Source organism: Pipistrellus kuhlii, unplaced genomic scaffold (assembly GCF_014108245.1).
Source record: "Pipistrellus kuhlii isolate mPipKuh1 unplaced genomic scaffold, mPipKuh1.p scaffold_m20_p_17, whole genome shotgun sequence".
Lineage (NCBI taxonomy): Eukaryota > Metazoa > Chordata > Mammalia > Chiroptera > Vespertilionidae > Pipistrellus > Pipistrellus kuhlii.
The window spans coordinates 14721021-14744041 of record NW_023425482.1 but is presented as its reverse complement, the minus strand read 5'-3'; the positions used below and the strand labels follow the sequence as shown (position 1 = coordinate 14744041).

The 23021-nt window shown below is 39.1% G+C and overlaps 1 protein-coding gene across 1 annotated transcript in view; it reads left to right on the top strand.

The window, feature by feature from the left end:
• The window catches only part of CNTNAP4 (contactin associated protein family member 4), a 237277-nt gene that overhangs the window by 156457 nt on the left and 57799 nt on the right, over nt 1-23021 (top strand). The window contains exons 10-13 of the mRNA XM_036440763.2: nt 3543-3714; nt 10743-10849; nt 13231-13350; nt 21697-21894. Coding sequence (XP_036296656.1) covers nt 3543-3714; nt 10743-10849; nt 13231-13350; nt 21697-21894 — 597 coding nt within the window. The remainder of the gene's footprint in view (nt 1-3542; nt 3715-10742; nt 10850-13230; nt 13351-21696; nt 21895-23021) is intronic.

Sequence of the window (23021 nt, the reverse complement as noted above, 5' to 3'; positions counted from 1 at the left end):
ACAAAAAGATAAAAGTAAAAGGCTGGATGAAAGTGTAAATCATGATAATGGAATCATCATTCTTAAAGTATTTTACGTCCATGTTCAGATTTAACAATGCCTACCTATTTTTTTTTTTGTGTGTAGAAGATTTCTATTGTTTTTATTCATACCCATAATATTTTATAGTGAAATAGGTCGCATGTGCGCTCAGATTGCTTTTGTTGTGATGCATATGATATACACCATTATATTTAAATAAGCTTTGTGAACAGTTTTAGATTTACTGAAAATTTGCAAAAATGTACAGCAACTTCCTATATGCTCACACTCAATTTCCTCTGTTGTTCACATCTTACATGATATATACAATTTAAAGGCTCCTGGTTATTAAAAAAAAAAAAATACACATCTCAGATGCATTTCCCAGCTTCAGGATGATAATATCACCAAACACCCATTTGTCCTGGCCCTTTGTGTCTTAAATTTGGGGTTTACTCTTTCCCTCCTGATCTTCATGATTTGACATCTAAGATGTTTCTGAATTAAGATGTTTCTGAATTTTTGAACAATGCACTGTGGGATCTTCCATAGTAGAATTCTAACTTTGGCACTTTAAAAAGATCACCCATCTTAAGTTTACTTAGGTATCTCTGTTTATTCATTCATCTTCTCAATCGGTTCCCTTCAGAACCGGAATATGTTTGATCCTGGCATGAAGTCCCAGTCACTAAATACATCTCCTGTCAAGGCCAGGGCTCCCTGGCATTCCAGGGCAGGGAGCGAGGGCTTCTGCTGTGGGCCTCCTCCCCCCAGCCTGGTGCCTTCAGGACTTGCTGGAAGCGGTCCATTCCTCTGGGAGCCTGCTTAGGGCTTTGGGGCTGGGAATTCTGGATGTGGACTGGGCAGTGAGGAGAAAGGTCTGAGTAGGCACATGGCCTTACTTGGTGAGGCCTCTTGGGGCCACAAGCAGAAGCATCGTTGGATGAAGGCTACATGAGGTCCCCGAAAGTCCAGGACAGGCACAGGGCCCTGACTACCTGATGGTACTGGCAGTGGAGTGACCAGACCTTCCCAGGTTTGGCACTGAAAGCTGAGTCCTGGGAACCCCAGGGAAGACTCTGAGGGACGTTCACCCAGAAAACTTTCTGGTCTGTGAAGATGAAGGTTCCCTTTATCACTAGGCCGTCTTCCGTAGATGGAAAGTTTTTCTTAGTTCATTCTTCAGCCAGTTTATCTTCAAGTAAATAAATATCCCATGTTCTGACACATGTCCCATCAGTACTCCCTTGCTTGTCTTTAAATTCAATGGCAGGCTTACAATTCTCTTATCAGCAAATGGTCCGACCAGCACCCCACTGTGGAGGAGCAGTCCGCTCAGGCAGCCTGGGTGCAGCTCCATTCTCTGTTGGTCCCGGAGCCACTGTCACTTTGGGAGAGGGGGTGGCTTCTGAACTTGCAGCACTCTATGTACAGCATGCCAACCTCTACTATCTGCCTGTCATTTTTGACTCTGTTCTACTCCCCCCTCAAATAAATGCATGCTTTTCAAAAAGTCAGACTGCATCGTGGCCAGCTTTTATCGTTTATAAATGCTCAGTTTTAAATCTGGGTTCTCCAGATTAATTTCTGCATATCCCCCTGTGCACTCTTTGTGCTCTTGACTAATACACTGAATGGCACATGCTAGAGATACCAAACCGTGTGCAAAACTCACACGTTCCTGCTTGTGCAGATCAAACGTTATCCACCCACTGAACTCGCTGCATCACCAGGAAGTCAAACCCGTCATGTCACTCTGGCACAGTGACATTCAGTGATAATTTATCTGTCACCCTCAGAGGGGCTTTCACCTGCTGACTGCCTCTACTAATGGATCCATCCATTAACGCGGCATTAAGTATTCCCCAGAAATCTTCAGAGTTTAGAACTTTCGTTTCAGACAGGTTCAGTGCTATACTTCTCTCTGCTGCTGCATTACGTGAACTTGTGATACCTGTTATTACAGAATAATGAGAGGAACCTGCCTTGAACCTTTCTTTGTTCTTAGCCTCTCTTGCTATTAAACACTGTGGCATGGAATATAAAAGGCCCTGTGATAAGAGGGTGTGTTTGCTGTAAAGTTCCATGACCTCCCCTTGTGACTGCAAGTTTGCTTAGTTTTGTTTCCCACAGGCATGTTGCGTAATTTATTTTATCCTGAAATAGTTTGAAATGTGTCAGGAAACACCACCTGGAGAAGAGGAGATTAGCAGAGCTGTTTATATTCCTGGCATAGAGTGGTTGCCCCAAATATTATTGAACTATTATCCTCTCTGTTTTTGTTTTCACATCCTTAATTGCTTAATAAGTCATCGAGAAAACATATAGAGGTACGGTAACCGTATCCTACACCACAGAGGTGACTTAAACACTGAAAATACAGTGCTAGGCACTATAAATTGATACTCAAAAGAGCTTTCATTTCCTTTCCTTGATCAATTACATTTGAAACTTCACTGTCTCCATTGGTTAAAATACAGCATTTCAATGTGTCTGATAACAGTTTTGAATATGAATCTGGCCTTGAATTGCCATATAATTGCATTTTGTTAGAAAAACAAAGCACTAAGGGTAAGTATCCTCAGTCGAAATATTTAGTGATGCTGTACGTTTCCAGGTAGGAAACTAGCTTGGATTGTACCCAATTAGGAAGTTGCTGACTCATTTCTTATTCTTTGAAATTGTAACAGTGGTTGACAACCGTAACGGCAAAGAAAGATTAATGAAAGATGCGTAAGTATAATATATGTGGTCATACTCCATAAAATTATTTATTTCACTTGGGTAGACAAACACTTAGAACATCATTAAATTCCAGACAATAATGGTCAGTATTATAGTTCTTTATTATTTAAATAATTAGGAACAGGTCTTAGGTAAATGTTAGGAAAAAATCAATATAAAAGAACATTCTTTTTTGAGGCAAAGAATAAATAAAATCCAGTTGTGAAAAGTTTTTGACATTAAGCCGTTATGGTTTATTAAAATGCATGTATATTTGGCTCTTGTATGCACATTAAAATAAAGCATTGAATTATTTTTTGGTATTTTAAGTGAATATAACTTCTTTTCCAAATAGTTAGCTTTAAATGCAAAGGTATTTCACTATTATTGATGTATTTATCTTTCTTTCTACAGTGCACATTTTCATTCTTTCTACCCTTTTTGTGTTCCAGAAGGCTAAGTTCCTGTCTTTAAATTACAGACAATTTAATACTGCTGACTAACGTATTCTCGAGCTAATATATGCATAATTTTAAAATTTGAATCAAGTCGGGATTCTTGCCCATAATTATTATAACAGTAGTAATTTCCTATGAATCTTGTGATAATAAAGAGAAGTGCATTGTATGAATTGAAATTTGTAACTGAGATCAAACTAATGATAACTGCAATGGGCTTTTCTCCCTCTTTTAATAAAATAATCAAATGCCTGTTTTATTTTTTAAAGAAGTGTTCTATGACACTGAATTTTTACTCATAGTGGTATATCTCGGTTTTACTTTGTTTTCGCTTATCAGGTTGTCCTGACAACAGCTTTGGATCCAAATGTAAAAATCCCCTTGGTGGATTTCAGGGATGCATGAGACGCATTTCCATCAGCAACAAAGTGGTGGATCTGATTTCGGTTCAGCAGGGGACCCTGGGCAACTTCAGTGACCTTCAGATAGACTCCTGTGGCATCACAGACAGGTAAGACCCTCTCACCCTTGTGCTTATTTGTCCAATTGTTTGGTGGCAGATTAAAATTTATATAAAAAACAGACATTTTGTTCTCTCCTCTTTTTCACCGTCACCTTTTCCATGGGGAATAGATTATTATGTACACATCAGAAATAAGAAAAATAAATAAACTTTTAGGTTTATACTTCATATTTGTGATGATAAAGCTTAGATAGAAAACATGTGACCATGTTGTTTGCAAGGACACATGCTACCAGCTCACAAAAGATAATGTTGATGCTGCTATAATTTTAGGTGGCTATAACTGAATGAAAACATAACATTAAACTCAGTAGCTTAGGACACCCTCACAATCATTTTGATCATCTAGTACCAATAAATTGGAGACCTGTTTGGCCAGTTTTAACCTGCCTTTTGCTCCCTGGCAGCTGAGGAGTGTTTTCACAGGCAGAGAAAAGGAAGTGGTTGCTATGCTCCTCATGCACCTCCAAAAAACCATTATTATCTTCTTTGCAGGGAATCTGAAAAGAAACCCGTCCCACGGAAAAGTCTGGAGCTGGAGTGTAGATCAAGGTGTAAGGCTAACCCAGTAGTTTCAACAGGACTCCAGTACAGGGCTTGGTGGTGCAAGATTTGGGAATTAATTGCAGAGGATAAGCAGCTTTTGAATTATGACTTGGCTTATATTGATAATTTTAAAATATCTTCAGGCATGTTCAACCTTACCCAAATAATCTTTTCAGTCATGCTTTAATAGTAAGGCTGCTAACTGTAGTGACTGAGTTCAATGGAATGTCATGACCATTGACATTTAAAAGAATTAAACCATGTGAGAAACCTAGCCCTTATCCTGTAGTAGTGTGCAGTATAAATTTTGAGTAAATTCAGAATTTTAAAAATAACTTTTTATTTGTATGAAATATTTTATTAACACAAACACTCATCTATTTCTATCTGACCGGCCATTTAGTCTATCAATGTCTATTGGTCCTGTTTTGAACACCAACACATATTGTTATGTTTATAAAAATAATTATACTCTTAATTTAACAATGCATTAGAAGGGTACCATTTCTTTTCCATGAATACGTTTAGTTATTTAACCCAGTTTGTAGAAAAAAAAGTCTTTCTATAATGAAAGGTGATATGTAAAGGGAGAATTTGCATAATGAACTTCAACTGGCTTGATTCGGGGATTAAATGACAGTGAGCTTTTGCATAGTTACAACCACATCAGCTCTGAACCCTTAATCCCAATTTTGAGGAAGCATAGAGCAAGACTCCCTGGATCTGTTCCCTGGAGGTGGGGCTCACACACAGTCAGGGAGACCCCACCTCTGATGGGTAACAGCCATCAGAGACCAGGGGTAGGTTTGGTCACCACCAACGAATGATAGTCATGTCGACCAGCTCAGACTGCAGACATTTCTTTGGGTACAAGCAGATCCATGCTTCTCCTGGGTGGTGGCTCTGGATCTGCCATTTACACCTGAACCCCAGTCGCCTGCTTTCTGGAGGTCAAACTCGGAATCAGAATATAATTATAAAATATATGATTTCAATATCATACCTTAAAGGGACTTCAGAAATAGCAAATTATGCAGCGGTCTTGACTATGGTTTTTTTTTTTTTTTTTTTTTTTTTTTTTTTTTTTTTTTTTTTTTTTAGAAATACATTAGGTTCAGGGGAACCCTAGCAATCTTAGAAAAATAGCAAACAAACATAGCCAAAACCGGTTTGGCTCAGTGGTAAAGCTTCGTTCTGCGGACTGAAAGGTCCTGGGTTCGATTCCGGTCAAGGGCATGTATATTGGTTGCGGGCACATCCCCAGTAGGGGGTGTGCAAGAGGCAGCTGGTCCATGTTTCTCTCTCATCGACATTTCTAGCTCTCTATTTCTCTCCCTTCCTCTCTGTAAAAAATCAATAAAACACATATTTTAAAAAAAGTAGCAAACATAAAAGTAACTTTTACATTCGTATACCTTTTAAATTCCCAAATGTGTCATTCTCTTATACTCATTTTGTACCTGCAGAGGTATTAGAACCAGTCCTCCCACGGATACTAAAGGATGCTTATATTTATATGTCTATATAGCCATCCTTTAATTCCTCTGCAGGTACAAAATCTTTGGATACTTGAGTTCTTTATGTACAATGGCATGGTGTTTGTATATAACCTACGCAGTCCTCCCAGATGCTTTAAATCATCTCTGCACTACTTATAACAGCTAATACTATGTAAATGCTATGTAAAAATAGCTGGTATACTGTATAATTTAGGGAATGATGACAAGAAAGAAAGTCTATACATGTTCAATACAGTTGCAATTATTGTAGGCCTAACTGACTACCTAGTACATGTCAGCAACAAGGTAACTCCCTCATACCCTCGAATATTTTCCATCCCTGTTGGTTGAATCCACAGATGCAAAACTGTTAGATACAGAGGACTGATTATAGTCATTTATTTTGGTCTCACGTGCTATAACTATTGACATAGCTTCCAAAGCATTATTAAATAGAGTCTTTTACAAATAAATCTGTATACTAGCTCTATGCTAAGCACTTAATATGAATTACTATTTATTTATTTATTATTTCAGAAGTTTTATTGAAATAGGAAAGGGAGAAATGGGAAAGGGATACGGGAGAAAGAAAAGTAATTTGGCAAAGTGTCAGATATATTTTCCAGTATTTTTCAAACAGGTATCTAGATTCTAAGTCTTTAAATATCTCTGAGGAGCAGTTGAGATGAGAAATAAGAATAGTCTACGGCCATACCACCCTGAACGCGCCCGATCTCGTCTGATCTCGGAAGCTAAGCAGGGTCGGGCCTGGTTAGTACTTGGATGGGAGAAATAAGAATAAATGTTTGGAAACAGTGAATGCAAGACATGATTATTTTTTTAAATTGCAAAATACAAGGTGTAATGAAGTCAATAAAATCATTCATATCCTCATTGCCAGCCATTCATTGTTATACAAATATTTTGCATAATTACCTTCACATGCACACACAATAGAAAACAAAATGCAGGATATAAAAGCTATTTATATTTATATTACAGTAATTGTTTATATTAATATATATTCATTTATCATAAACGCATCTACAATTACTTGAAGGAGTATTATATATATCTGTGAGTATTTTATTCAATTCACAACTAAGTCTCAATTTTATAAATTTATATGTATTTAACATAACTCTCCCTGAATTAGTATATAAATTTGTATGTGTGAGAAGGTCTATGTATAAAGAAAGTATATGTGCATAAAGGGTATGGGAATGTGTATGGGAATGACCTTACAACAGTGTGTGAGTGTGTATGGATGGTGTGGACCTGTGTGAATGTGTGCTGGTGTGTGTGTATGTGTATAGGGTAATGTGTGAAGATTGTGTGGGTATTTGTGTAAGGATATAAGGAGCTTTTGGGTATGTCAGTGACTTTATGAATGTGTACGTATGTGTGAGATTGTGCAATGACTATGTTCTAAAATTAATTTTAAATTAACTAATATGTATTTAAATCAATCCTCATAAAAACCCTTATAACCTGTCCTTAATTGTATTTATTTATTACAAATATGGGCAAAGATGCTCAGAAAGGTTGGCTAAGATGGCATGTCTGGGAGGCAGAGCCCAGCATCAACTCTGAGCCTTCTGATTCTGGGAAAGTCCCTCTGAACCGTGTACCTGCCAGGCCGTACACCCGCCTCGGTGCCCATTAACATGCATCGTGGTTAATGTGTAGTTGATGTATAATAAATGCAAAATTTAATGGTTTAATAAATTGCAGTGAAAAACAGGAACATTAAAATATATTTAACAATTTGACAGGAATTAAAGCAATGTTGCTTTTTTTTACTGTAACTAAGTTGGATCAAATCTATGCATAATGGTGTACATGCAATAAATATGTGCTCATGCCCATATTATACAGTCTGTCACACACATACACACATGTGCTCATCACATACATATCCCAAAGCTCTCTACCATGCACAACCCTTATGTCCACATGCTCCTTATACAAACATTCACATAGCTCCTCACACATTAACCCATATACACACACACTCATATACAAGTACACTATCTCTTGCACACACAATCTTTACACACTCACTTATAAACTCATAAGATAATTCCCACACTTACTGCACACACACACACACACACACACACACACACGTCTTCTTATACACACTCACACATAAACACACCCACTCTTGTCCACAAACCCTTGCCTTGTCCTCTGTAGAAATGCAGTGGAGGTGGCCCTAAGCCCAGGGAATCTGGGAGGGGATGATCAAGGGGTGAGGACAGAACTGAAGAGGGCGCTGCAGCCATGTCCCCATGACCATGTCCCCCTATCTTGGCAGAAACACAAGTGGGCTGAGGCAGCAGGTGACAGTTGTTAGGGAATACATACTAACTAAATTGCTTGGACCTAAAGCACTTCTTAAACAAAATAATTATTTTGGTATAATATCTTCAAAAAGGTATATTTTGACATCATATTTTTAAGAATAACTGCTGATTGAGGAAGGCCAACATTGAATTCAGGAGGTTACAATTATTGTAGGACCCATAGGCACCTACCTATTCAATTTTCCTAAATGTGATCATGCTTACATAGATTTTTACTTCAATATCATTATTTCTAGCCATGTTTTACATTGTGTCAGAGTGTTTTGAAGTTTTTATTGGAATAGATAGGGAATCAGGGGAAGCCAAAACTGTACACATCACTTCAGTTTGGGGAATGTTGATGCATGTACATAGTTTGTACAAGGTCACCAGCAAGGCAGGTAATGATGGAAAAGTCTAAGGAAAAGGCAGAAGAAAATGGGTTGGTGGGTTGTTTTACTTTGTATTGGGATGATTGCTGAGGAGAAAAGTGTGCAACACAATTGTTTAGGACTTTTACTGAGAAATAGTACTTCATTAAACAATGTGATTTGCTATAAATTACAAGTAGTAGTCAAACAGAACTACTATATTCGATGAATTGAAATAAAATCCACAATCCAGGGTTTCACTTTACAGTTAAAAAATGTGAAAAGTAGTGTCTGACTAACATTCAAGGAAAATGGATCTGAATCTTTCAGTAGCAGATCAATTAGAAATAACACATGCATAATAATAATTAAAGATTCATTCTTTAGAAATTTAGCTTGGCAACTGCCCACTTTTAGATATGATTTGATGACTGTTAAGTAATAGATTGCTTTGTCCTCTTCTGATGACCAGCTAGGATTGTTATTGTTCTAATTTTCAAAAATGTTTCTCTTCTTGGTTGTTACTGACTTGAAATGCTTACGATATTAAATACATAGCAAAACATTCTTTGAATGGATTCCCATGAATCTATAAAAATGATAAAATATATGTAAACTTAATTGGCAAGGAAAATACTCATTATTTTTGAATTTTTGGAAGGCAGGTTGTAAAATAACATGAATGTTATGATTATACACACATATACATACACATAAATAATGCATATATGTACACAAACACATAACATGTAAGTTTACAGTGGTAATTTTTATGCGTTTAGATTGTAAATGATATTTCTTTTCTAGTGTTTCCTGAATTAATTTCTATACATTGGACATATACTTTTTATCAAGAATAATCAATATGTTATTTTCAGTTGAAGTTGAAAAAATCCAATAAGCAAAACCTGAAGTTCGCACTCTGTTTTAATAAAGGAGATGGCAGAAATGCTATCATAAATACATTCTTGGCAGGTTTTGTGGCTAATTTATTTTTTAAACATGGGATGAATGAGAACATTTAAAGTCTTGGATACAATGCATCATTCAGTAATTTTTTTCACTGTATCCTAAGCCAAAAGATATACTGCTTTCACTTAAAAAGCATTTTGGGCCCAAACAACTTCATAAGTGTTTCTGTTCTAACACTTTATTAATTCTTTGAAAAAGTCACTTATATACAAATATATAGTATTTTTCTTTTTAATTAAAAGTGGCTAATTGAAAACAGTGGGTTACTTGGTAATTGCACATGTTTACTGTTGGGTACTGTACAGTTTTTCAAAGCCTGGGATAAGATCAGACACTGCCACTTTCACTCCTTGTTCAATATTGATTTCATGTGATTCTTATTTTTTATCAACTACTAAAGGTTCAGCTTCACAAAGAGAGGGTGTCATTAAAGGAATGTCATTAGTATCTAATTTTGAAAGTGAACTGCCTTGAGCAGTAAGTCACAGGGTATTTGATAGATGTTGAGCGAGACTGTCTTTCTTTTAAAAAAAAATGTTTATTGTGAGAGTATTACATGCCCCCCACACACACACACACATTTTACCTCTCCCATTCCACTCCCACCCCAGGCCTTTACCACCCTTTTGTCTGTGTCCATGGGTTATGCATATATGCATACAAGGTCTTTGGTTGATCTCTACCCACCCACACTCTCTTCACCACCTTCCCTCTGTGGTTTGACAGTCTGTTCAATGCTTCTACGTATGCCTGTCTTTCTCTTGAACATTTAAATATCCTGGGAGCCCCTATCACAGTGTTTGGAATCTGCCTATATATACCATATACCTTCCACATTCTCAAATGTAGACACAAGTGAGTAACGATGTCCCTCCCTCCTACTTCCTTCTCTTTTTCTTTTTCTTTTTCCTTTAAATAACCAATGTAGTACATCAGCATGATTAAATGTTATTTTACATAAGCTGTTGATATTTCTGGCAACATATTGAATTGGTTATAATGTCACTTAGGCGGAAAGAAAGGGCTCGGATAGAGTAAGACATGTTGAAAAGTAAGTAGCCACAACTGCTCAATAATTGGTTGAAATCTGATGAATTCATTGATCTAAAGTTGAGTTCTGGGGTGAAAGTGCTTTCATGACAGACAGTGTAACCATGAGTCATGTTAAATTTGCTTTTCATGTTACGGTTCACATTCTCTTTTCACAGGACCATGGACCTGTGATCAGTGTTCTGTATCTAAGAGTGAAAAATAGTGACTGTGTCTGTGCCTTCTTTTAGGTGTTTGCCCAACTACTGTGAGCATGGTGGGGAGTGCTCCCAATCCTGGAACACCTTTCATTGCAACTGTGCCAACACGGGTTACACGGGAGCCACCTGCCACAACTGTAAGCCAGACACATCTCTTCTTGCCTCTGTTCTGATTTCCTCCTTCCATCTCTCTTGTCATTGCTGTGTGTATAGTATACATGCCCATGTATGTGCAATTGTGTATTCAAAGGCACACACCCGAGTTTTACTATCCAGTTGATTTCTAGTTGTCCCAAATCATTTCATTCTGATTGCCACCTTAATAAGTGGGTACTGTTATTATCCCTAATTTACTCCTGAGGTGACCGGGAGAGATTATCACCTTACCTGAGGCATCTTAAAGAGGTGGGCCACAGCGGGGATGTGAACTCCTGCCCGGGATCACAACCAATACTCTCTTCCTGTATCGTAAGCCATGCATTTGTTCTGAAGGAATGTTTGTGTGTGTTGCAAGACTCATGCCATTCTGTCATCCAGTTTTTTTATACATTTGATGAGGAGACCCAAGGACGTTATTCACAGTCACCAGCCTCACCTGTCTTGGTCTCTTCACTGGGCTCTGTTTTGGACTCCTGCCAGAGTTGAGATCAGAAGCCAGGGGCTTCCAGCCTTGGGGGCTCTGCAAGGGAATGCTCAGAGGTCGTGTTCAGGGCTGCAGCTGGGTCTTTCCTAGGCATCACCTTACCCAGGCTTTCTAAGATCTAAGATCGTGAAGAATGCTTGCTGTCCCTGAAGTCACATCTCACTGGAACCAGAGGCCAAAATCCACCCCCCCAACTCACCCAGCTAGTGAAGGGATAGTCTGTGTTAATTTTCATATCCTCCGTCATCCCGTGGTAGTCACTAATCAACACAGAAAGCCAATTGAATGTATTTTGATGGACTCATTATTTGTCTTTACTTATTATCAGTGACTGAATTTATTCTTTTTTTTTTTTTGTATTATTTCAAAGAGAAAGAGATAAAAACATCAACGATGAGAGAGAATCATTGATCAGCTGCCTCCTGCACAACTCCTATTGGGGATCAAGCTTACAAACCAGGCATGTGCCTTGACCGGGGATTAAACTGTGACCTCCTGCTTCATAGGTTGACACTCAACCACTGAGCCACACCAGCTGGGCATCAGTGACTGAATTTAAATACAAATCCAAGCAGCTCTGAGAATAAAAGCCAGATGATAAATAATATATTTTTATCTGTGGCTCCAAATTTGACCCAATTATTGAGTTATTAGGTTCTTGAGCAAGTAGTCTAAATGAAGGTTTGGGTTTTTTTGTTTGTTTGTTTGTTTGTTTTGTTTTTTTGGGTTTTTTTTGCTAATAACCATTCTGAGAAATAGGGCCAGGATGACAAATTGTTTACTGGTTATTGTGAAGCCATCACTGTCTTTAGCATGTGTAGAAGGAGGGGAAGTTTTAAAACTTCTTACTATTGTAGAAAATGTGACTGGAAAGCAATCCATGCTTCTATTTTTGTCTGTGTAATATATAATAGGAAAAAAATAAAACCATCAGACTGTGGAGGAATGGAGAAGTAATTTTGCATGATTATCTAAAATTTTGTAACACTGAGCAAATTAGTTACATTATTTCGAATTGCCTAAAACTCATTAACATAATTTTCAAAAATTTAAAATAGATCAGGGAAGGACATTCAGGGGATGATTTATTTCTCATTTCACAGAATAAGAAGCTTGACGGAAATTATCAGTACATTTGGCCAAGTTTTCAGTGAAATTGTGCGAAATATACAGGTGATAATATCAAACCTGGTACATGGAAACTATATAATTGTATAAAGAAAAACATCCTATTATGGATCAAAATACATTGCATCCACTTGGGGACATATTTCATATAAGTATTTCTTCTGCTTTGAATTTTAATTATCTTGATTTATCATTACCGAGTATTATAGAAAGTTTCTTTTTAAAATTATTGCTTAAATTATTGATGAGGAGCTTTACAAATCATATTTGTATTATAAAATAGGATTTTACCTATAGATAATTTTCTGTGAGAAAGGAGAATAGTTGCAACATTATTTAAAACTTTTCTATTGCTGTGGCTATCAGCAGATGATTTAAGGAGATTACACTGTTGTAGTACTTCAGATATTAGGTTCTTATGGATGCTGAAAGATCCATTTAGATGGATGTCTAAAATTATACTTACAAGTGTCTTAACATTTAAGACAACTACTTTCCCTTTTGTGCTCTACCTAATGTAAAAATAAACTGAATTTTCATTTTGACTGAGTATCCTCATATTCCTTTAGTGATAAAAATTGCCATAAAATACAGCCTCATTCTCCTTTTTTTCTATCTAACCTGCTTTCATCCATACCAGTTCTTTTAAAAAAGAATGAATTTTGTTTTAAAGTACATTTTACCTTTTCTTCAGGTCAGTAATATACTTACCATTCTATTCCATTTATGATCCATTTTTTTTTACAGCTATCTATGAGCAGTCATGTGAAGCATATAAGCACAGAGGAAATACTTCAGGGTTTTACTATATAGACTCAGATGGAAGTGGTCCCTTAGAACCATTTCTTCTCTATTGCAATATGACTGGTGAGTCAATCAGCTTTCATTTAATGGTAATATTTTCATGAATGCTTTAAACATAAAATTAAAATGAAGTAAGTAGAAAGTTGACCTAATTTGCAATTTGATTGAAATGTGTGTTAGTCAAGAGAACTAACATAAATATTTAAAAATAGTTTAATAATATTGATTTAAAATGTTGTCATTATTTTCTGTGTATGCGGTGTGTGTATAGAACATCTAGTAACAAACGTATTTCATTAAGTCCCAATACAAAAAAGGTAGACTTTATTCTCTGAGAAAATTGAAGCATGTAAAAGCCTTGAAAAATATTTACTTTTTCATGAAGTTTATTCTTGAATTCCTTACTTATGCATCCTATATAATAAAAGGGTAATATGCAAATTGACCCAAATGCAGACTGACTGGTTGCTATGGCATGCACTGACCACTAGGGGGAAGACTCTCAACACAGGAGCTGCCCCCTGGTGGTCAGTGCACTCCCACAAGAAGCCAAGCTCACAGCTGGAGAGTGCAGAGGCGGTGGTGGGAGTCTCTCCTGCCTCCACTGCAAGCAGGTGGTAAGGAGCAAGGAGTCCCAGACTGTAACAGCCCCGGGCTGCGAGAGGGATTCTGACTGATGGCCGGCAGGCAGACATACCCCGAGGGGTCCCAGACTGTGAGAGGGTGCAGGCTGGGCTGAAGGGACACTCTCCCTCTTCTCCTCCACTCCTCCCACGTCCGAATGAATCTCGTGTACTGGGATACTTAAATAAGAATCGTCATGAAAATATATTTCATTAAATTCAACATCTGTTCATGATAAAAAAGAAAATAGATTACCAATAGAAGGAAATTTCCTTAATTTGTTAAGATTACCCACAAAACTCCTTACAGCATATAACACAGTTTATAGCGAAATACTGAAAGCTTTACCCTGTTACCAGTATTCACACAAGGATGCCAGATGTTATCACTGTTCTTCATTGAATTGGAGGTCCTCGTCAGTGCAATAAAGCAGGAAAAATGAATGAAAGAAATGCTAGAAAGGAAGAGCTAAGATTACCAGGTTATGTATTGAGACTAGTCTAAACAATCTACAGGTAAACTACTAAAATTTAGGATGATTATTGGATATCAGTAATATAAAAATTGATTTCTTCACACCAGCAAGAAGCAATTAGAACATGAAATTTTAGATTTATTTTTAATAGCATACAAATCTTGAATACATGGTAATAAATCTAATGAAAGATGTGAAGGCTTCTACATAGATAAGTATGAAATGATCTTGAGATCAACTAAAATCCTAAATAAATGGAGAAATATATATATAATTTTTATTGATTAGAAACTTAATGTGGTATAAATATCAATTTTTCCCAAGTAATCATTGATTCTGTGCAAACCTACATTAAAATTCCAGCAGGGTGTTTGTTTGCTGGTTCTGTAAGTGTTTAGGTGAAAACGAGCAAGCAGTTTCTAAAATCTATCAACAGATTTGAAGGAAATAGAGGATTCAAATTAATTTTGAAGAATAAAGTTGAAGAGCTCAACTCTGCCAGATATGAAGACATTATACTGATGTGCTAAGTAAAGTAGAGTGTGATTGGCACATGGATTAGCAGGCCAAATGGAAGGGATCAAGATCCCCTTACCACCAGTGGTGCTGGGGAAATTGTGTCTAAAGTTTTAAAAAGAGTCTTGATTCATTTTTTATCAAACTCAAAGTTATGGAATCTAGATGAAGTGGGCTATCTATAATAATAAAAGTGTAATATGCTAATTAGACCAGATGACCTTCCGGATGAAGCAGAGATTGTGAGGAAAGCCTGGGCTCTCTCTGCCAGCTGCTGGAGGGAAGCCCGGGTCCCTGGTGCCAGAGGGAAGCCAGTGCCAGCAACTGGGGGAAGGAAGGCTTACTCTTGTATGAATTTTGTGCACTGGGCCTTTAGTCCAGTAGAGTAGCCATTAGTAAACAAGTGCCTATTTAGATTCAAATTTAATTAAAATTAATGTAACAAAATGAATCAAAATAAATTTTACAACTTGAAATTAATTCATTAAATTAAGATCACAATAAATGTCAGTTCCTCTGCCTCACTGGTCACATTTTAACTGCTCAATAGTCACCGACTTCAATATTTCAGAAAATTTACTTTGGATAATGCTGTGTCAGGAAGTTAGAGCTTTGTGGAGGAAGACAAACGGAAAAAGGCCATGTTAAATTGAAGGTTTTGGAAAGGTGTATTTCCTACTTAAAACCAGGTGGTCAGTATGTGGGGGAAGAGTCTTTCAGGTGGTGGAGAGAGCAACCTGTGAGTCCTGAGAGGGGTGATGGTACCAGGCAGGTTCAGAAGCCAGCGAGTCCCCCATGGCTGGAGTATGGCGAGTGATCAAGTAGTCCAGGAGGAGAGTAGAAGAACCAGGTTGGGCGGAGCAGGAGGGGAAGAATCATGGGGTCCAGACAATTTTGTAAGGTCTCCAGTCTTATTCTGAATGAGATGAGAAACTGGAGAGTTTTAAGCAATGGCGGATTTCCTTTAATAGGATTATAATTGCTCCTATGTTTGGAGACAGTTCGAGAAATGCAGGGATACAGGAAAGAGCAGGTGATGGAGGCAGATGAGGAAAGGAGGTTCCATTTTCTCTTTGTACTTGTGAAGTCTGGCAACACAGAAGAAGTGAAAAACAATCCCACATTGGAGTTGCCATAATTTGGGATGTAATCAGACCAAGTTTAAGGGGAAACTCGGGAGCTCAAGGCCACACATTTGAGTTTGAGATTCTGTCACACGTCCAGATGAGACATGGAGAAGGCTGTTGAGCATGGGGGCCACAGTTCCTTTGTATTAATGTGTGGATCTAAAAACTGCAGACGGAGGTGAAACCTGGGAAACAATTTGGAGGGATATTACTCTAGGATGTGTCTACAGACTTTTTTCATATAATGCAAACAGGTGGCTTCTATTTACCCAGACAAACACTGGGGACACTGTCTGTTGTGGCCATTTCTGGCTGCTCTAACACAGTTCCAAACTAGGGAGCTATCTATTTATCTATATGTGTATAAGGCTAATATGCAAAGTGTCCCCTCCAGAGTTTGACTGGGAAACCCATAGTTTGATCGCTCACTATGACATGTGCTGACCACCAGGGGATAGCATGGAACAAAGGAAAGCCCTGGCCGGCAGCCAGAAAGCCCCTGATTGACCCTGATCGCTGGCCAGGCCTAGAAGCCCTACCTGTTAACGAATTTCATGCACCGGGCCTCTAGTAAACAATGGAAATTTCTTTCTCACAGTTTTGAAGACTAGAGAGTCCAAAGTTATGGTGACAGAATAGTCAGGTGAGGGTCCTCCACGGGTGGCTCACTTCTTAATACCTTTAACCGTTACAACTTAAAAAAAAAAAAATACAGAAAATCTCTTTCGTATGAACACTTCCCTAAACTATGCTAAAGACGGAAAATTCTTTCCTTAACTTGTGATGGTGAACACATAACACAGCATATAGATGATGGGCTGTGGAATTGTGCACCTGAAACCTGTATCATTTTGTTAACCTGTGTCACCCCAATACATTCCATTAAAAAAAAAAAATCTTTCCAAATAGAGTATTCTAACTATAATTTTAGAATAATTGGCCAGGCCAATAGGAATCCAAGCGTCTGACACTGTAGAAATATAGGGGCCATTTTTTTTTTTTTTTTTTTTTTTTTTTGCTCCACCAAAGCCACTGCTTTATCTAAATTGAAATAATGAAATAGTTTAATATTCAAGAAGTTCCTCATCAATCAAACATTGAATGCGGACAGTTGTTTCCGTGGGGAAAACATGATGAGGGCTAGAGCCACTTTTGTGAAAATGACAGTCTGGTGGCTTGCCGTCACCCTTGCCCGCTGCACTGCTCTGGATCCTCCTGGCTTTAGTTTCAGTGAGTCAGGAAGTTCAGAGCGAGGCGTGGGTCACTGCTTCATTAACAAGATCCCAGGGTGACTGTGAGATGCAGGCTCCCAAGCCCCTCCAGTGAGAGAGCTGGATGGCACAGTCCTCATAACGAAGTTATTTTTCCTTCAGGGATTTCCATCAGAAAGGCCTTCTTCATAGCTGCGAGAGTTAATCACTAACTCCGATGACTCGGAGGCAGCCCCGCTGACACCGGTTTGCTCCGGTGTGTTTTCCTGCCCCCTCGCCTGCTCTCCTGGGCGCAGGGCTGCCTACCTGCTCTGGCGGTCCACACCGCATCCATCACCCCCAGTCATTAGCATGAAGGAACACGCGCCCTGCAACCGTGTTGCTTAAGCAGCATGTTTTCCCTGCACACTGTTATCACGCTGAAAAATAGCAGCCAGCCTGAGATAAATCAAGCTCTTAATTATTCAGTTGCTTTACATACAATTTGTATTATTGGAACTCTCCTCAGGGAGAGACACCAGTAGACCCAAACTGCCTTCCCAATTTTTCTTTTTTTTTAGTGCATGTATTAAAGTTAATAGATTTTCTGCCTATTTTGCCTACCTCTTCTGACTCATTTCTCTGTGTCTCCATAGCTCAACAACTCTCTTTGCAGTGAGTAAAGGATACTTAAAAAAAAAAATAAATAAAACCATGACTCTTGGACAGAAAATGAAAGCTAAAAAAACACAGACACACATTTTACTTTTTAAAATTATTTTTGAGACCACATGATTTTTATTTTCTTCACTCTACTTTTTACATAGATTGCTCAAAATTTTATTTATTTATTTATTTATTTATTTATTTATTTAAATTAAATTATTATCTGTGTACACATTTTAAAGATTTTGTGTAACACGTCACCAGTGAGGAAACCGGTAAGATGTTACAGCCATTTAAAACGGGAACTCCAGAGAACAGACACACAGGTACTTATCAGGAACAGGGAAATGAATGTGCAAATGGAGACAAAACTGGCTTCTGCCGCCGTGGAGGGGGGCAGCCATCGGAACATCTCCACCGGGTAGAGTTTCCTAGTCTGTAGACAAGAACTGTGTGTGAGGAAAGTTGCTTTCTAAGAAAAATAATCTGCCCAGGTTAGAGGATAACAAAATTTTCCCATGGCTTGGAAGTTAGTGAATTTCTCTGGAGAGATTTTAAGGCTTCTCTCCAGCAGCAGCATTGGCTTCCATCCTGAGAGTGATACAAACACAGGGCCTTATGCCCCTCCCCTCCCTCACCTCATGGAGGGGAGCAGAGGTGCCAGCCATCCTCTGTGAGCTTCAAGTCCCAGAATTTTGGGGTTCCCCTCTCGTGCAACTTTAACACATGCAGGGGCATCTGGCACTCATTGTGTGCGCTCATGGAAAATTGGGGTGTCAAGAATGGATGCTGCTAAGGCTTTGCGAGCAAAAGGCCCGGGATCCAGAGAACTCCTGTGTCTGTCAGTATATATCTATGTCTTTATCGCCATTAACTAAATCCATATATAGATAGCTAAACATAGATAGACATAATTTGCATATGGGGCAGGGTAACTCGCATAACATCTCATACCCTTCACAACTTCGGGCTTCATGTTATTTTGGAGTTCTCAATTTCCCTACAGGTTAGTCATAGTGTTACAGAAAACCCAAGAAGAACAATACTTAGAGAGATGGAGTTACATTTATTACGCACGGGCCCAGAGGAAAATGTATCTCAAATTCTGGGCCCCAACATGCAGGAATTCTCCCTATTTATATGATCCTACCCTCTTTTGTCTCCCAAATATGGAGTGTTTTCGGCCCCCTTTTGCAAGTTCTTAATTAAAGAGCCAGTGTGTACTGGGGGCCTTGAGACCTCAACCAAAGAGTCCTGACCTGGCGCCAGCACTGATGACCTTGTCTGGGGAAGGTTAAATCCACAGAAGCCAAATAGCAGGGTTAAAATTTCAGACAGCAGTTCTCATACAAGATGGATGCTTCAATAGAACCTAAAGGGCATGGAGGTCTCAGAGCCACCATAGAATCAGATCAGGCCACTGGAAAGGCTGCTCTCCAGTTTAGACAATGCGTTGTTTTTATTCATTAGTTTGTTTATTTACTCATTTTTTAAAGGTCTTCTCCTGCGTGTTGTGCCAAGCCCCGGTGCTGCATCCTGGAGACTGTGTGGTTAGCAATTCAGAAACTACTGCTCACAGCCCAGGCAAAAGGACCAACACAATAAGTCACAGAGCACTGACTTGCAAGTTGTGACGGGATCAATGTCTCTTACAGCTGTAATTTCTCAATAGGTGTATGTGGAAACATCAGATCACACACTCATGTCTGAAAGGGCAGTAAGGAGGCTGTAAATTAATAGCTCCGAGGGGTTCCCCTGTTAGTAAGGAGGGGGAACATGGCCGCCGGGCTCCCCTCTAGGAATCCATTGTAATGAGTTCATTGTCTCTGCCACGCCCTGGAAATCTAGATTGTTTGGGTGACGTCATGCGTGGTAGCACTTTTTATTAGAAACTAAAGCCTCGTACAGGAACGATCATAATGTTGAAATTAGAGAACTCCAAAGGAAACACTGTTAGGAGCTGCTCTTTAATGGTTGTCTTGTGCTGAGGCCTCAGCAGCTTGAAAGGCCTTTGGAATCATGTGTTAATTGTGACCCAGCGCTAAACTGTGGGGAAGTCCTTCTCAGTGTGACCCACAGGCTCAGCCACAAAGATTTCAGGCAGGTTTACTGTCCCAGCCCCTGGGCAGGGGCTCAGCACAGCCCGGCTTCTTCCTGTGCGCCTTTGATTTACCAGGAGACAAGATGAATCGTTCTGCTGAACAATAAAAGCGGAGTCCAGCAGAGGCGAGGCTGGCCGATTTGCCTCGTTAAAATTATAGAACTCCAGACCCACCCCACTGCGACTGTATTTTCCAAATTTGGAGCCAGAGGCTCAGGTTTCCCCTGACTTTCTTAGGGGCACAGAGCCCTGCCAAGCCTGCCCCTCACTGTGCTGCCTGGCCCTCCATAGTTAACTTCATTAGCTCACACAGCCTGTCCTCCTCAACGAAGTGTTTTACTGAGGAAGCTTGCTGGTGAGCTGAGGCAAAAGGCAGAAGCAAAAGCAACAGTTTCAGGGGAAAATAATGATCCACACATACATGGCAGGAAGGCTGTCAAATTTGTGTCCAATGCCATTTATTTAGCAGGCTCCTCCGTTCAAGCTTCTGATGACTAGGGGAGGGCTGGGAGTGAAATTTCTCAAAGTATACTTCCTTATCTTGGTTTGATGTTGAACTATGTGAATATGAATATGTTAGTGAAAAAGGGGGGGAGGGCAGTGAATGCTACCTACTGCTTTTCTCTAATTTGGACAATTCTCTGAGTACAGAAAGATATGCGACTTAACAGCACATGCATATCAAGGTTTTGACAACTTCCAATCTGTTTCTTACCTATTAAATCAGAGAACTTTTGATTAATCTGTTCTTATGCCCACATATATCACAGTGACTATAATATGAAGTCTTGCTGGAAAAGCTGAAGGATAGATACATTATGCCTAACTTCTGTTATAAACAATGGAGGGATTTTATTTCCTCTAAACACTTCTGCTAATCAGTATGATGCAAGTGTTTGCGGACTTTGCCAGGTGTTAATAGTGATAGCTCTACTATTTGTTGTGTCAGTAGAGCTGCTGGTGCTGAATCAGTTGTGTTCAGGTCAAAAGAGTAACTTCCTGTTGCACTGCATAATGATGCAGATCACATGATACCAAATGAATATGTCAAACTTGACTTACAACGAAATAGACATGAACTCATAATTGAATGCTGTCTGAGGAGAGAGATATATCAAGCCATAACATTTTGGCTTTTTTCTTTTTTTGCAGGTAACATGAATAATTTTTAAAGGCTACAGAATTCATTGGTACATTGTCTAATTCAAAATATTTTACAAATTCTGAGGTGTGCTTTTTTTTCCACATTGTAACATCTCTGAATTCTGGGTGTATCAATACTCTATAATGTTTTACAATTATAATAGGTAGTATTTTTTTCTTTCCTGTAGGAAAATAAAATGATGATGCATCTTTAAAAAATAGGACACCAGATTTGATTAAATGAAACACACCAGAGAAATTTAATATTTTTTATTTTATCATAAATATTGTCTGGCTAAATTATATGACAACAAAATCACTGCAAATCCATTGCAATTGTATACATTTCAGGGAATAGGATCACTTTACTATAATTCAAAGACCATTATTTATAGATTTTTTTATTACATTTCAAGAATCCATTTGTGTTGATTCTGCTTCGCAGAGAGGTTTATGACTAGAGCAATTTGACTTAGATAAAAGGTGATTTTGATTTTCTTTATTTATTTTAACTTTTGCAGACTAGTGATGGTCTCCTCTCTTTCTTCCCCCATTTCTGCATCCAAGAAACTGCATGGACCGTCATCCAGCACAATGGCTCGGAGTTAACAAGAGTGAGAAACGCTCGCCCGGAGAACCCGTATGCTGGGTCTTTTGAGTACACGGCCAGCCTGGAGCAACTCCAGGCCACCATCACCCGTGCGGAACACTGCAAGCAGGAGCTGGCCTACTACTGCAAGAAGTCGCGGCTTGTAAACAGGCAAGGTGGGTAAACTGAGGCCTCTGCCCCCCACACTCCCTGCACAGCGCGCTCTACTGCACCAGTTCCTGAGGACTCAGATTCTGCCGGGGCGGTGGCATATCGCCGCTGAGAGGGTATCTCCCTGTACATTCAGCAACCATGTCACAGTCTGGAAGTCACAGAGTTTCTGAGCCCGGAGAAAAGAACAAGGTCAGTTTACACCGAGCTTTGTTCAAAGCCTTGATTGCCTTTGAGTCCTCCCCTGGCCTTAATCTGATGACTGCACAGAAAGCTGGCCAATGCAGTATTTACCCTTCCAAAGGGCAAGTGACACGTGCAGTTTGTTTTATCGTGGAAAAGAGCTAATAAAAATAGGACTTCGTTTTTCGGAAAGTGACTGTTCTGTGTGACTCTTTTTCATGGACTGTTGACAGTGAGCTTCTGGGTATAATTGGGAATTAAAATAGGTGCTGCAAACCCAGTCTTTCGCAGCTCCAGCAGGACCATCTTGACTCTTTCTCGTGTGCTCCTTCTAATAACCAGTCTGCTCCTAAGTTCTGTTTCAGGGTCTGTGTTTGTTCCCTTTAGGGCATCTCATTATGTGAGAACATCTAGGCCCTACAGTTCTGCTTTACTCTAGTTCTTTGCGACCCAATTCTTAGCCGCTGTGAGAGATTTCAACTGGCCTCCCTGCTTGGGCTTTCCATACCTTCTAACCATCTGGAGTATATTCCAAAATCCTGATCTTTTTAAAAATATATTTTTACTGATTTCAGAGAGGAAGGGAAAGGGAGAGAAAGATAGAAACATCAATAACGAGAAAGAATCATTGACTGGCTGCCTCCTATATGCCCCCCAACTGGGGATGAGCCCACAATCCAGCATGTCCACTGACCAGGAATCAAACCATGACCTTCTGGTTCAAACATTGATGCTCAACCACTAAGTCATGCTAGCGGGGCCAACATCCTGATTATTATGAAAAACATTAACCTTTAAGAAACACTGCTGCTACCACGACATGTTTCTGTTTAAGAAACCTCAGTGCCGTCCTGTCCCCTGTGTGTCCAATACAGACTTTTCTGTCTGGACACCAGACGTGCCTATTCTGGACCTGCTTGCTTATGCACCTTCATGCAATGCCCCGACG